Source organism: Narcine bancroftii, chromosome 10 (genome assembly GCF_036971445.1).
Source record: "Narcine bancroftii isolate sNarBan1 chromosome 10, sNarBan1.hap1, whole genome shotgun sequence".
Taxonomy (NCBI): domain Eukaryota; kingdom Metazoa; phylum Chordata; class Chondrichthyes; order Torpediniformes; family Narcinidae; genus Narcine; species Narcine bancroftii.
The window spans coordinates 31274679-31291365 of record NC_091478.1 but is presented as its reverse complement, the minus strand read 5'-3'; the positions used below and the strand labels follow the sequence as shown (position 1 = coordinate 31291365).

General features: G+C 35.2%; 1 protein-coding gene across 2 annotated transcripts in view; it reads right to left on the bottom strand.

The window, feature by feature from the left end:
- btaf1 (BTAF1 RNA polymerase II, B-TFIID transcription factor-associated) overlaps positions 1–16687 on the bottom strand; it is an 87519-nt gene that overhangs the window by 46161 nt on the left and 24671 nt on the right. For both annotated transcript variants that reach the window (XM_069900449.1, XM_069900448.1), the window contains exons 6-12: positions 7692–7837; positions 5496–5625; positions 5186–5254; positions 3973–4062; positions 1950–2045; positions 549–725; positions 311–451 (exon numbers count right to left, since the gene is read on the bottom strand). In XM_069900449.1, the coding sequence (XP_069756550.1) occupies positions 311–451; positions 549–725; positions 1950–2045; positions 3973–4062; positions 5186–5254; positions 5496–5625; positions 7692–7837 (849 nt within the window). The remainder of the gene's footprint in view (positions 1–310; positions 452–548; positions 726–1949; positions 2046–3972; positions 4063–5185; positions 5255–5495; positions 5626–7691; positions 7838–16687) is intronic.

Here is a 16687-nt window from a genome sequence, read left to right as displayed (position 1 = left end):
AAAAGATTTGACTTTTGGTTAGACGAAATTGAACCAATTGAAGCAAGGTTGATTTTTCGAAGTCAACTATAATCCGAAGCATCATTGCCACCAGATTTTTTAGGCCTTTTCAATCAAAGTTTGTACATAATGATTGAGCATTTATAAAGAAAAGATGTTCAGATTGGTTGTTCCTCAGTTTATACTTTAACTGTAACCTAAAATACATCTAATCATTTCCAGAAGTCACTCGGCTTCATAGGGCTTAAAAAATAACTCCAAGCTTGATTCTGTCTGAACATGCACTTCATACATGAGAATCCAAACTAACCTCAGATGCCTGAAGATGTACAAGATTTTCCACAACTGGTACAAGGGCATCTGCTGCGACCGCACGAACATCATCATCGAGGTCCTGCAGGCCATCAATAATAGTGGGAAGGACTTTTGGTAGCAATGTTTCAATCAAGTCCTGGAGCACATTACAAATAATTATTCATACACATTTGTTGAAATTTCTAAACTGCTACTACAAATGCTACAATAATTAGAAGAATATTGCAACTTACTTGTCGAATTGCCAAAGCATACTTTATTCCTAGAAGTCCACCGTGTCTCACTTCCCATTGCTCTTGTGTCAGCAATTTTAATAAAACAACCACTGTTCCATGCACACCCCTCTCATTCATATATTTCAACACAACTCCAAGTGTTTGAGCACAGGTTTCCCGTACAGGTGCCACAACCTTCAAGGCAAAATATTTATCAACTCTTTCATAATGTGGACATTTCTTTGTCACTACCTCCATCTTATCCATCACTAACATGACAGAGAAATGATCAAGCCCAAGGAAAATTCTAAATTCCAGACAAAGCCTAATTCTTTCATTATAATATATATCAGAATGTGTTGTTCAGAAAGGGAATAGACACTTTCTAGTCAAGTTCCCTTCCAATATTTTCTTTTAGATTCATTCACAAGACTGAATCAGATGTATGCATCATTCTCAAGGTTAGCATTGAACCAAGTAGCTTGCTGATCAATATCAAAAGGCATTTAAGAGTCAGTCACATCGTCATGGGTGTCATTTTCAGTCACCCCCGACAAGAATGACATATTTCTTTCCCTAAATGACACTAGTGAACTACATGGGTTTTTGGGACTTTCTGGTAGTTTCACAATCTGTCTGCAGCAGACGTGGACATACCCCTCCATAAATCTTCATCCACGAAGCCAAGCCAAAGAAGAAAACTACCCCTGAAACTTGCTTTTTATTCCAGATTTATTTAGTGAACAACTTAACTTTGAACTCATGTCTAGATTATTCAGTGTCTCCATGTTAATTCAATAATCAATATCCTGACAAATGTTTCAACAAGATGTCAAACACTGATTGTTTATTTTTTCCCACAGATCCTGCTTGGCCTGTGAATTTTTTTTGTTTTGTTTCTGTTTTCAGCATCTAGAGTTATTTTGATTTTCAATAATTAACATGTTGCCCTCCATCCAAATGCAGAAATTCCGTCTCTATGTTATGCTCAAGTGAATTACACAAGTGATTTATTGTGGTTTTAGAATATCCTTCTTATTCCGAACAATCAGATCACACCAGGAGCACCATCAGGATTTGTAATGCTCAGTCATACACAGTTAAAATTATTTAAATTGAATGTGCGCCTTCAAATTTAAAACACTGCAATGAAAATTTGTAATCATTTCAAAAGTCACAATGTGTATAATTTAGATGAAAATTAATGTTTGAGATTTTGTTGGAACACCTGTCATGATACTGATCACTGAATTAACAGAGATATCTGAATAATCGGAACATGAATTCAAAGCTAAGTTTTCAAAGACACCATTATCTGACCAATTACTTAAAATAATTGAGCTATACTACTTAAGCCTTTTAGAATAGCAATGGAAAATAATAATAGATGTACATTATTTCAAATTACACATCACTTACTTCATCAGATACAAAATCTCCAAATCTGTCCAGTGCAAACACACAAAGCAGACGAATAGCCAAGTCCTCCAGCCACTCCTGGTGCTGTTGCTCAATCTGAAAAATGACATTTAAAATATTGTTTCATAAGCAAGCAGCTAAGACTACTAAAAACTATTTTATTTTTATAAGTCTGTGTGATGTACCAGAGAAGTCTGAAAACAAAGATGCCTATGTATAGTTAAAATAGATATTTCATTAAATGCCTTAAGTCTGGCATTATCATTAGTAAACAATCTTGGTATTAAACAGGATTTATCCGCTAATATTTCCAAACATGCTGCCATAATAAGGTGATCATTCTGTTTTGTAGGTAATTCCAGGCAGTTTGAGAATCACATCCACAATTTGAACTATGTCCTTGAATTACTGGTAGCGATTTAATATAATTACAATTATGCACCAGCTTTTAATCGCTTAAAAATATCAGGGAAACAGTCAAGCTTTTGTGACATTCACGCTATCTCTAAATTTTAAAAATCAAAATCAAATTTTCAAACTGCCAAAGTAGAATTTGTTAATAAGAGCCCTGGATTCAGTCTGGTAACATGGCAAGCTTACCACTCCATCAAGTATTTTAAATAAACGAGTACTAACAATCTCCCACAGAAGAAAGGCGGAAACATGAAGAAAGAACGACAGTAATAAACAATATAGGATTTGAAAAGATAATGAGATTGCAAGGATTAATAGAGCTATTGTTGACATGGTAAACAGCCTGAACCTAGTCATAGATGATGAGGACATTGAAAAACTCCTAAAGGTAGTTCCTGAGGAACTAACAAATGAAGGGTTGCTGGAGCAAGAGCAGATAGCTGGAGAAGAGGAAAGGGGAAAGGAAACTGCAGAAGGAGAAGAACAGGTGCAGAAGAGGTTCACTGTTAAGGGGTTAGCCACATTCTTTGCAGACCTTAACAATTGCTGAAGAGATGGACCCAAACACTGAGAGAGAGGGATGCTCATGCAGTGTTTGCTGCAGATAAAGAAATTTAAGAAGAGAAAGCAAACTCGGCAAACAGCACCAGACACATTCCTGAAGAAGCCAACTCCTCCCCAAGAAGAGCCTCAGCCAGATCCTTCAGACATTACTGAGTGACAGTTCATCAACCTGAAACTCTTCCAGTGGAACTCTATGAGGAAGTTGAGAACAGTGATGTAAATGATCCTGACCCTCTTTGTGAAACTGTGTGTAATATAGGATAAGAAAGTGTTCACATAACAGTTTAAAAATGAAAAGAATTAAAGTTTAATTTAGTATAAGATCAGTATCCCATATATCTTTACTAAGTATATACAGTAATATGGTGTTTATACAAAGCCTAATTTTATAGAACGTATCGTGGACGTTAAGCAGCACATTCATGTACGAAACATGTAAATAGGTTCTATGTATACATATTGTTTGCCTGTATGTGTGTTATGTCTTTATGTATTTATACTGTTTTTGTCCAGTGGACTGGAGAATGCGGCTTCGTCAGGTTGTAATGTAACAATCGGATGATAAATAAACTTGAATTTAAGCCACTTTAGCACAAATCTAATAGTATTATGGCCCACATATTGAATTAGGTCAATGGTCACATTAAGGCTCAACAATATTAATTGAAGGATAAGTGAACTTGCAGTTATATAGGGCCATTTAATTCCATTGTACTACACTTGGAATGTAGTTACTGTTAAAAAGAAATAATAGAAGCAGTTTTCACAAAGCAAAATTCTCCAACTTCCATTGAAATAAATGAATGGTTTGTTTTGAAAATGTTTTGCTTTATTCAAATGTTTGGCTTAAATAACAATCTTTATTTTCCTTCAGTACTACTATGTGATCGTTTACTATCTGAAAATGTGGATAAGGCCTCGGTGCTAAAACTGAGCATGTTACACAAAAATCTTTAATAGATTTATATTATAATTTTATACAAACTGCTTGAAATAATGGGCCAATAAAAATAAATTTAATGCTTCACATCCACTTTTTTTTTACCTCTTCTGAAGTGCAGTCTCCAATTTTACCTCCACTTTTCCCATGTGCCTTCAATATCTCTCTCAACCCAGTTCCTGCACCATGACGGACCTAATAGCAAAACGAATGTAACATAATCGAATTATACATTTTTCAATTTATAGCATATTCTGTTGAAATAGTCTGCAAGTTTTTTTAAACATTATTAGGAAGTCAACGAGGATGGGCTGCTCTGTGATCTCTGGAACACAATGCAAATGATTCCTCAGTGAGAGGAGACAACTTTTGGTTTATAATCATGAAAATCATGAATGATTTTCGATCCTGCGAGCCATTAAGTTGTGACAAAATGGAGCTAGGTCCGTTAGGGTCCATTAAAGAGGGTAGAGAACTAAACAAATATATTCATAAATTCTTTATCTGAATATTTTTGCTTGAGAGGACTATTAAAACATAAATTATATAAAATCATATTTACACAAACTGCATGTATTTAAATTTTTATTGAATGAAATTGTTTTAACAAAATGAGGGAGGAAAGTTTAGGGGAGACATTAGGGTAAGGGCAGTGATGGAGGATGGTAGAATAGGGACATTTCATAGACTCTGAAGATTATGAGGGTGAGGTAAGGAAGGTTTAGTTTGTTGAGTAGATTTATACAGGTTGCCACAAAATCGTGGACTAAACAGCCTGTAATATTCCATGTTTAATGTTCAGTTTTAAAAATGCATTTCAAATCCCTGCAAGCAGTTGGAAAAATTCTACTTTAACATAGATCAATGGAAAAGTGAGAATAACCTTCAATTTTATGTGCAGTATCTGCACATAAAATTGGACCGAATCTAGGTGATCTTTCATAATTTCTCGCATTATCTATGTCCCTTTGGATATTAATTTCAAAACATGATAATTGAGTAACAAAATTGCACACTAGAGTTACCTGAATAAACAGGTGCATCTGCACTTGCACTGATATTGCAAAACAATCTTGATATCTCAAGAGGACACAAACATGCAAACAGCATTTTCCCAACCTATTTTTGGTTGGTGCACCTGCTTCATTTGGAATTTATTACTGGTGATCATGGTGGTTAAAAAAAAGTTACTCACTATTTGATTGACAAATTGGAAAGATGATTCTGATTTGATTTTAAAGTTACATTATGCAGATAAAGTAGCAGATTCTTTAACAGTGATTACATGTTAAAGACTTAAGAACAAAGATTATCTTACCTCCCACGAAGGGTTGAAAAGATCGTTACAAAGTTCTTCACAAAAGCTTTCCAATGGCCATTCATTTGACTAAGTGGAAAAATTTTTGTTAATTCATACTATTTTTTTCCATAACAGATAAATAATTAAATGAATCTACAATATCCTCAAGTATTATTTATGCACACCAAATAAATAAAGGGTTCTAAAATATGTCCATTTTTCTAGTATTATGAATCAAAATGAAAAATGTACAATATTTAAAAAATAATTTCTTCTCAATTACAGAACATTATTTAATTCTGAACATCACAAATACTTTTTACTTCACCTCATCAGACAAAGAAGAATTGTCAAGGATATTGTCAATCAACACTTTAGATTCTGTTGCTGCCTGTTCAATAACAACATTTGCAAGTTTTCTGCGTTTTTCTTCCGGCTCCCCGTCAACATTATCATTGCTGTAAGATAAACATTGGCAAAGCTATTTCAGATGCACCTTCTCATTGCAGTTAGCCATTTATCCTTAATTTTGGATGTAAATATTTTAACGACAAGATACAGTAAACAAGAGGAGTTCAGCGCAAGAAAATATTTTCAGATTTCAGATTTATTTTCAGAGTACATACACGACATCACATACAACCCAGAGATTCCTTTCTCCTGCGGGCAAGGCATAATTACACTAAATGGTCATGTAAAAAATAAACTGTATATTGTGTAAACATGAAAACAAATAAAAGAACTGTAAACAGATAATACAGACAAACAAAGAAACTCAATTGCACAAGTAAAAGTCCTTAAATGAGTCTCTGAATGACCTGATTGTCATGGCTCCTGCCTCTCTGGTCACCAGATTCCCGAGTCCCGACTCAGAATCCTCCCCTTAGCCTATCGCACACCTGGGAGTCTGGTGTGAGTGTGTGGGAGTTGGCCAAGTAGGGGATTCAGTATTGGGAGCTCCGTTGTACTGAGGGATGAGGTTGGGAAAGAAAGAGAGGGAAGGGTAGAGGGAGGGAGGGAAGGGGAGAGGAGGGAGGGAGGGATGGGGACAGAACGTCACTGAGCCCAAGGTCCCACTCCTGCCCAGGAGGGCGCTCTCCTCGAAAAAAACTGGGACAAGGGATTCTTCAGACCTCTTGCTTCTGGGAGACAGTTTGAGAGGAAGACGGAGAGAAAAGTCAACAGGGAAGGTAAAAAATAAATGGAAAGAGAGAGGGGAGGGAGTTACCTGAAACTAGGACAATTGTCCTAATTTTATATCAAATGAATTTTATTTTTCAACCTGTGAAGTCAGTTTGGTTCCAAAAAAATTTCAGAAAACTGAGGACTTCTGATTTGTTTCAGATATCCTCATTTATCCAAAATTTAATTTTTTTTCCAGATAAATGAGGATTCTGGATAATCTGAAATGTACAGTAATTCTTCCCACTTAAAGTACATTAAATACACGATTAATTGTTCAATTAGATCATGTGGAAACACATTCTACTTCAAAGTTTCTTCCCAATCTACCACATTTGAATCTCTTACGGTCGATGTTTATATATCCTTCCTGGTATAATGGAAATAGGTCTATTCACACAACTTATAGCGAAAACCAAAAAAAAATTCTACTACTTGGCTGGACTGAAGCTATAATTTTTCCTTTTAGTTAGCAAAGCACTATAAATGCTTTTTTAAAAAAATGTTTCTCTCCAAATGTCCATCCTTCTTGTTGTCTAAAGGTATTAACTGTTCATAATGGCTCCACAATGAAATTTTAGTCACCCCATGGCCATTTTTTATATAAACCCGGAGTATTGGCAGTCAATTTGATTGATTTTAGAGTACTGGAAAGGGTCACTGACAACTACAATTCTGACCTCTCACAAATTATGTTTAAATGTTCTGGAATCAATGCAAAGAAAAACCACAAGCTAATTTTGGCTCTCATTGAAGGGGTCATTTTTCCATCGAATGTCATAATAATCGCTAACATTAGCTAACCTTGGTATAGATGAAATCAAACCCATCTGAAACTCTTCACAGAAATGCTAACTTTTAAATCACTCAAACCAGATATTGTAGATTCGGTTCTTCCTGTTTTTGAATGAAAGAATGTTTCAAGGTATATTCTAAAGCCATTAATTTAGCCTAAAAAAAATACCTAAAATAGTGTTAAAAATGTCATTTTCTTAAGTATGTTCTTGTATTTGGTTCAAAAGGCTTATTTTATAATATAGAGTGAAGCAAGAAATTCCCAGTAGGGCATATACATTGGTTCAAAGAAACACTATATTTTCCATGCCTTCTGCAATGAAACAGAATTCAAAGCATAATCAATAACATTTCACTACAGTATTAGAAAACTAATTTGAGTTTCTATTATGCGCAAAAGAGTGGTGCCAAAGATTTTCTTTAGCACAAAATGTTTCTAAGTTAAATCTGAAAAGGGCCATATTTTAAGTTCAGTCTATTGTTTTATCATTTGCTATTAACAATCTGCATTATTCAGAATTGAAAAACAATCAAACCTTGTTCATACCATTTTTCACTGTTTGCATTTCCTTCTATGGTATCTCTAGATCGCTGCTTGGCAAATAGCTTAGCCATTCTCTTTGCTTTATTTTTCTGCCTACTACTCATTCCTGGTTGAAATTCAGCTTCTATTAGATCAGCAGCTTGAACATGCTACAAAAAGAGTGAAACATATTAAGTAGCATTTCAGTCATGATCACAATATTCAGTGTGTGCAAAATATGCCTTTTTGACTTATGCAAGTGGTCAAGAAGCAGTACAACCAACAATTTCTAATCTACCATCTTGAACATGTCTAAATATTTGATTTTTTTTTTGAAAAGGGTAAAAATAAGGCTACAATGCTACAATTCTGATTTCAACGCAAAATCTCATTTGCCCGCACATGTCTGACATACTGTACTGTTAAGACACACAGCTTATAAAGTAGTCTTGATCAATTTCTTAGTGGGGAGCAGTGGTAAGTAGGCTTGGCAGTGCTGGAGTTAAAAATAAATGTTAATTGGTTATCTAGCCTCACGTCTACGATGCAGAAATCTGCAGATTTTACTGAATGGATTTTGAATGAGAATATATTTTTCTTGATGAACAATTCAGACAGTTGAATAACAAGTCCCCCACTTCCCAAATTCTTATGCAAGATCTAATTAAGAATAAACAGAGACTCCCATTATTTCAAATCCAAGAAAGCTAAAATGATTGACAATTTATTCCTTTAACAGTAAAAATTTATAGCAACACGAATTGTTTTGCAATTAATTGTGCTTCAGGTGCCCTAAAAAATTTCCAAAAACTTATTTCTTTAATAGATCAGCTGACTAGAACTATTTTCCTATAATTTGGTATGCTTCTTTTATTCTACCTGTGATTTATTTGACAATTTCCAAATTGGTTCAAATTTATTTCCTGTGGCAGTGGAGGTCCTATAAGTGTAAAATTGTAGAACTCAAATTCCTTCTCATCTACATAAAACAGAATAAGATCAAAAACTCCTGGCAATTAGTGTTAATAATCTTAAGTTACCAAAATTCAATTTTCCAACTCAAAGCACAAGAAAAGAAAAGGCAAAGAAAAGGTAAATCACATATTTATTCATCTGGGCAATCTCAGCCAAGAGTAGAGAAATATTAAACACTAGCTGTACATCTTCCTGTAGAAAGAGAATAGTTGCCCCAAATTAGTGAAAGCCACTTTCTAGCAACAACTCACATCAACACAATGTAACCACATGATGATGTTTAAATCACCTAAAACTTTAACAATATTCTCATTCTTTTATGATGACATATTCCCAAAAAAAGTGTCAAAGAAACACTCAATTTAAATGGCCAAAGAATGGAATTAAGTATTTAGGGATTCAGATAGATGAGAACTTAAAGAATTTATATAAATTGAATTATTTATCTTACTTCATAAAGTTGATTGAAAAAAATGGATGACTTTACCTATAACTTTAGGAAAAAGAGTTAACTGTATGAAGTTGAGTATTTTTCCAAGAATTCAGTGTCTATTTCAAACATTACCTGTTTCAGTACCTTAAAAATGTTTTCAGAAACTTAATAAAGGTGAGAAAATTTCTTTGGAAAGGTAAAATGTCACAGGTATCTATGTAGAAATTACCGTGGAAATATGAAATAAGGGGACTGCAACTTGCTCATTTTAAGAATTATTATTGAGCAGCTCAAATGAGATTCATTGCATTTTTTTTGAAGGAGAAAATATACCAGCCTGGGTTAAAATTCAATTAGACAAAATTGAAGAGGAAACACCCGAAGAATTTATTTATAAATGGAATTCAAAACTAATGACAGGAATGAAAGAAACACCTTTGTTTAAAAAAAACTAATAGATATTTGGAGTAAAATAGATGGGGATATTGGAATAAAAGGAGGTATATCACCTAAAACCCCTCTCACTCAAAACAGTTTGATACCTTTTTCAAAGAATAATCAATTTCTGAAATTGTGGTTTGACAAAGGAATGAAAAAATACTGAAGATTGTTATGAACAAGGTCAGTTAATGTCTTTTCCACAAATAAGGAATAAATATACCCTTTTTTGCTATTTTCAAATAAAAGGACTCAATAGATAAATTAGGATCTGAAAAGACTATTACCTCATGTAGTGAAGTGGAAACTATCATCAGATGAGGAAATTTACTTCTGCAATGTATAATTTCTTACAAAGAGCAATTGCTAAACCTGGGCTATATAAATCTAAACAAAAATGGGAACAAGATTTGAATACTACAATTGATGATCAAATATGGACAGATTTATGTAAAGATTGTATGACCAATACAATTAATGTACAATACAGATTGTAAAATATAATTTTATGCATCAATTATACATAACAGCACAAAAGTTACATAAAATCAGACTTATCAAATAAGTGTTTTAGATGTGGCCAAGGAGGAGATACTTTTCTGCATTGTACATGGTTACGTCCAAAGGGGAGACCTTTTTGGATAGGCACAGGGAACCTCTTAGACCAAATTACTGGTATTACATTTCTACACAATCCAGATATATTTTTTATTAGGGAATATAGAAAAAAATGAGACCTAAATTGAGGTTGCCATTAAGTCAAAAGAAATTTGTTAAAATTGTGTTGGAAGCAGCAAGAAAATACATTGCAGTTACTTGGAAATCAGATTCACATTTAGGGATAGATAGATTGAGTGCAGAAATTCAGAGATGTATTCCATTAGAAAAAAATTACATACAATTTTAGAAATAAATACAGTATATTTTTGCAAATTTGGCAGCTGCATTTACAAAAAGGAGTAAATATTTAATATTATTTCTTCCGATTGCTTAAACTTGCGATAATCCTCCGTAAACAAATAAAGATATTAAATTTTAAATGCATCCCTAGTGCTATGCAATCTCTCCAAGAACAATCCAAGTATCTTTACTTTCTATTTTTAGTATGTTACTATATAATTTGATTACATAAACAACGTTTCCTATTGTTTTAAGGGGTTGGGGTTAGGGTGGGATTAAGGGGAGGGGTATATAACCAACATCTTGTAGCTATATTCATTTTTATACAGCTGTCATGTTTGAATAATTCTAACTACTTGTATGAAAAATTAAAAATAAAGTATTCAAACAAAAAGAATTCAAGATTCAATTTATTATCATAGTAATAAAGTGTCCTATTACATGAAATTCCTTTTTGCCTGCTGCAAGGCAGACAGATAAGCCTCTAGCAGAAATTGCCTAGGTGCCTCTTACATTTCTTACAGTCAGTCAGAAGCAAGAGTCCCCCCAGAGTTACCGAGTGTCTGTAGATTTGCCACTAGTGCTTCCGTAACCTCCACATCACCCACAGTTCAGTCCAAACCACTGGCGACCCAAGTTCCAGATCTGAACCTCCGACGCAGTCAGTGACCCTTCAAGCACCCTCTCACATCCTGGTTCCAATATTTGGTACTTCTCTGGCCAGTTCAAGCCACTCTCCAAGAGTCCGCAGCCTAGTGCGAGTCTCCCGATAGCAGTCTCCAGCAGCCCGCAGCTTCCATGGGTTCCTCATCTTAAGTCACCAGCAGCCTGCTGCAGAGCCTCCTCGCTGGTCCACCTCCATGGTCACAGTCCCGTGGGTCATTTCTTCCGCTTTCATTCTCAGACAGGGGTGCGAGGGTGAACCTCCCGACCTGTGGTACCCTGCTTCGGACCTCTGCTTTTCGGGAGTCTGCAGCCCCTCTGGGCTGCTGCAGATTAATAGGCGCCACCAACTTGGGCGCAGGATCTCAAATAAAACCACTGTCGGTTCCTTCAACGGGCCATTCCAAGCCCACGTGGAATCAACAGCAGTCGACTGGGCAGCTAGAATTAGATAATGATTGAGCAGCCAGAATTGCTGAAGCACAGCACAAAAAAAAACCCAAAACAAAAATGCAATGTAGATGGTCAAATAATGGGATTAAGTATTTGGGGATTAAAACAGATGATTTGAAAAAAATTATACAAAAATGATCTATCTCCTCTTGCTTAAGAAATTTGAAGACTTAAATAAATGGATAATTCTTCTGATAACTTTGATTGGAAGAGTTAATTGTGTTAAAATGAATATATTCCTGCATGTACAGTACCTCTTCCAGACTCTTCCATTCCCACAGAAGTTTTTTCAAACCATAAACTGGTTAGGAAACTTGGAAATACCATATGAGGGGGGGGGGTTTGCTACTCGCAAATTTTAAATATTACTATTTGGTGGCCCAAATGAAATTTGTCTCTTCCCTCTTTGACAGAAGAAACAACCCTTCATGGTTGGAAATTGAACTGTACAAAGTTGGAGAAGATCTTATAACTGGGATACTAAATATATTTCTGGTGGAAAAGGAGATCCTTTTACAAACCAAATTTGGTATAAATTGAATAATTTAATTGGAACAAAAGGAAAAAATATTTCCAAAAATGCATAGGACTCAAAATAGATTAATTCCTTTAACAATACATACTAAGATTCTATATACCTGGTCCCAGAAAGGGATTAGATATATAGAAGATTCTTGTATGTAAGGGCAAATTATGTGATTTAGCAGTTAAATATAATATTCTTAACAACATAATCTTCTGCTACTTTCAATTAAGAGCTTTTTTCAGAAATGAATTAGGACCGATGATGATGTAACCAGAGTGCAGTGAAATGGAGATCTTGATTCAAAACGGGAACACAAAAAAGTTTACATCTGTAATGCATTCCTTACTTTAGTGAGCAACTCTCAGACTTGAATATTAGTATTGGTGATGAGAACTGGTCCGACTTATGTCAGGACAGCATGACAAATACAATAAATGCAAGGTATAGATTGGTGCAAAATAACATTGCATCAGCTACACCTTACCCTGCAGAAATTACATAAATTAAATTCTAATATATCAGATATACGTTTTAGATGAGGTAATGAAACAGGAATCTTTTTACATTCCACCTGGTGTTAGGTCTGCTTTGTTCATGAATGAGTGAGACAAACACCAGGCTGAGTCGAAATCAGGGTTCTTTGTTCTTTATTACCGGATTGTAACACTTGCGACTAACAAAGTTAGTCGGAGAATGCATTCTGCCGTTATCAGCAAAATGGTGATTTTTTATACCCTTGGATACATGCTTAGAACATCATCATATCATTACTTGTCCAATGACTAAAACTGTTGCTATCCTTTCCCTGCTAGCTTCCTGCCTCTCAATCCATCAATGTCTCTCTTATCTTGTAAGTACAAGGATGCATTTACATCTTGTTACAGCCCTGTACATTCCCATCTCATGATGTTTTACCTAACAGGAGTACAAGGACACCTCCCCTTCTTGTTACTGCCCTGTACAGGGTAACTCCCTACACATTCCCATCTCATGATGTTTTACCTTACACTGGTTATGCTCTAAAGTGAAACCTTTTAGGAAAAGGAGTTTTATTAGTCCAGATCATTGGGAAACAAATGCCACAAAGTCCATAATTATTTATCTTAGGAAATATTGTGCACATAAGACCCAAAATGAGCCTATCCAAGTACCAATTAAAATTTCTTAAAATTACATTGGTGGTGGCCAGGAAATATATTTCAGTTATCTGGAAATCTGTTTCCCTTCTGGATAGATCCCGATGGAATGCAGAAATACATAGATGCGTTCCCCTGCAGAAAATTACCTATAATCTCAGGAAGAGGTGTAACATGTTTTTGCAGGTGTGGCAGCCATACTTGCAGAATGCAGGGTTGAATATTTAGGAATACTTATTCTGTACCTGAGTTCTACCTCCTTGTTCCTTCCCTTATTTGAGACCTTGGCAAGAAAAGGAATGAGATCCTCTGAAGGGGATCCCAACAGTTCCTCCTCTTTTTCTTTCTTGCTTTTATTTCTTTTCTATTTTCTCCTTCCTTCTTTAGTATTTTTCCATTTCAAGTTTTGTTTGGGGGGGCGGAAGGGGGATGTTTAGAGATTTATGTATGTAGGTAATGGTTATTTCTTGATACATGTTTGATTACAAAATTAAAATATTCAAAATATCTAATGCGTTAAATTCCACCAATCTTTAAACTAATTACAGAAATGATTTTCCCACAACAGTAATTAAAATATCTTGCACATGGTCACAATCACTCGTCAATCAAGATGTATGTAAACTGTTGTTCCACATCTAGATGGACGATTAACCCACCTAAAACAAGCTTAATGGCCCTTTTGTTTAATTCTGAACATTTTGCCTTTAATTAGCAACTCTGGAAGGAAGGTAGGCAAATGATTGATGAGTGTTAAATAAATAAATGGTTGTATTGTATTAACCAGCATTAAAGAACATACCAAAAGAAAAATAAGAAACATTTATAAAAGAATGCTGGATTTTTTTTTCCATTTCCTTGATTAATGTACAAAAGCCAAATGTTGCAACATTGAGTAAGGGAAACAGAAAAGTCACTTAGCAGTTAACACATATGTAGTTAATGTTAATTACACAATGTAATGTTAAATAGGAGAGGATGTCAAATTACAAGGTCACACAAGATCAAGGCTAAACCCAGTTCTGCAATGATGCTGCAATTTCCTTTAAAAATAAATTGTATCATAGTGTTCATTCTTGTAATATTTAAAGTATCAACATAATTCTGAAGCTTGTAAAAGTTAGAATAGATAAAACAGAAAATGTAAGTAAAGCACCAGTGGCATAAAGACAAAAAGAGTTAATGGACCAGATTTATAAATTCATAAGGGTAAAGTTTTGATGGTCTTCAATTTGAAACATTATCTCTGTTCTCCTTTCCACTGATGGTGTCTCAGAGGAGTTAAAACAATGCTAAATTGATGCATCTTGTAAAGTCAGTAGAAATTCAAAGTGCTTAACTAAAGGAAAAATTGTGAAAGGATAAAAATAAAATTATATCAACTTTTTTTAAAAAAGAAAAAAAGGCAATACGCCAATTTCATTTGTTTGGAAAGTGGGAAAGAAATGTTCATGACTAGTTTAACAAGGAGAAAACACAGCCTACCAAAATTTAGAGTGGGGCATGATTGAAGAGAGAAATAGTTCTGAATTTTATATAAAGCAAGGCAACCAAATTGTTAAGTGTATTGATTACTGGTAGGTTATAAATTTATGATCTGAAGTTTTGATAGGATTTTTTCATATCTTCAAAGCATAATTAAAATGTGACAATGGCTGAAAACAATTTAAAGAATATTTAATTGTCTTAACTACAGAATATTGCAGATATTAAAAATCCAAACAGAAAATACTCAAAATTCAAAACAGGTGAGGCACATCTATGGAGACGACAGAAAAGTAGGATTTGTTTGAATGTGAATATTTGCATCTTGCACGAAAAAAAATCAAGTAGTCCACACCACTACCGAAATGTTACTGAGGTAGATCTCAGCAACATTGTCTAATCTTGTCCTTATTTTATTCATTAAGGAAACCCTTATCTAAACCATAATCAACTCTAGACTTAGAGTTAAGTACTTAGACTTAAGTATTTCAATACTTAACTGGAAGTCTTTCCTCAGTTATCATTCCCAAAAATCTTGCAACAAATCCTGTTCATTCATCACACCTGTGCTAGCTGACCTGGAGTGACTCCTGATTAAACCATGCCATAATTCCAAAGTTCTAACTCTTCAATTCCTGCCAAGGCTTTACCTCTTTTTATTTTTGGGTATCTCAAGCCACATCAACGCATCAAAAGATCTGTACAGGTGCTTATCCTTTTATCCGAGATCCTTGAGACTGGACACTTAACGGTATTTAGATTATTCTGGATTATGAAATTAAAATGGCAGTGGCACAGATTCATGCAAAACATAAACCCTTTTTATGGAGTGACGCCATATTGAAGCCGGCTCAATGAGCACTGGCCGTCTTTGTTACCCAGAGTGGTTCCAGCTGCGTGGGGGATTATGGGCAACGAAGGCAGCCATTGATCCCGCATTAAAACAAAGAGGTTGGCTCCACCATCTCCTTGACTGCCTCCTTTTGGCCAGGCTCAGCTGCTGTTGGGCTGCTTTCCATCATCTGGTCCTTCTGCACCAGCCTTAGCTGTCCCAGTGTGGGGGGGGGGGGGGGAGGTCTTCCCATCACCTGCTCCTCTCTTGGGCCCAGCTCTTGCTGCTGCTCAGCCTCTCCCTGGCATCTCTAAGTTTTTTATCCCTCCTGCACCACCTTCTCCTTGCCGCCGATTCGCTTCTCTCCTGGGCCGTTGAGCTCAGCACCTGGGACCTTTCACCCTCTAGCCCCAGTGGCTCAGCGGGGTCTGACTCTCCTTGCCCTCGTTGGGCCTCCACTGTCTTCTCGCCGTATTCTCTCCTCACTCTCTCCTCACTTGCCCACCCGAGTCGTGTTACTGCTCTCTCCCCACTTGCTCGCCTCCTGAGCTGTGTTCTCTCTAGAACACCTGAAAATATACTGTACATGCAGTTAAAAAAAAATGTTCGGTTTTCGGAATCACAGATAAAGGAAAGATCACGGATAAAAAGAAAATGATCTAAAGAATCTTATTCCAACGCTGGCAACAGTGCCTCACCAATCAATGCCAAATGCTCACATGAACTATTAACCCTCTTACTATTCTATCCTTTAAATCCGACCTCTGTTGTTGTGTACAACATCTAGAGACACTCAAAGTGATATTTAAATACATTATAACATTTATTATTAATTTATTATCCTTAAAAACTTTGATCTGTGCCAGCACTGCAGAATATTGCTCTACCATGTTGGTCCTTCTACTTCTGCATTCAGGTTTAAAATTTAGTCACTTTTCTTCTAGTTACAATAAAATCCTTGGTATCCAGTACCGACAGGAATTGCAGATGCTGGATATGAGAATTTTTACAGTTGCCTGAGATTCAATCTTACATTCCCTAACTAATAACCTGAATTAAGAATAAACAGTTTAAAAGACAAAAGATAGCACAAAATGTAAAATGATTTGAAAAAATATAAGTACGTAATGATGTAAAGTTCACTTTAAGTTTCCTTAACTTACAAAATTTAAATTTGAA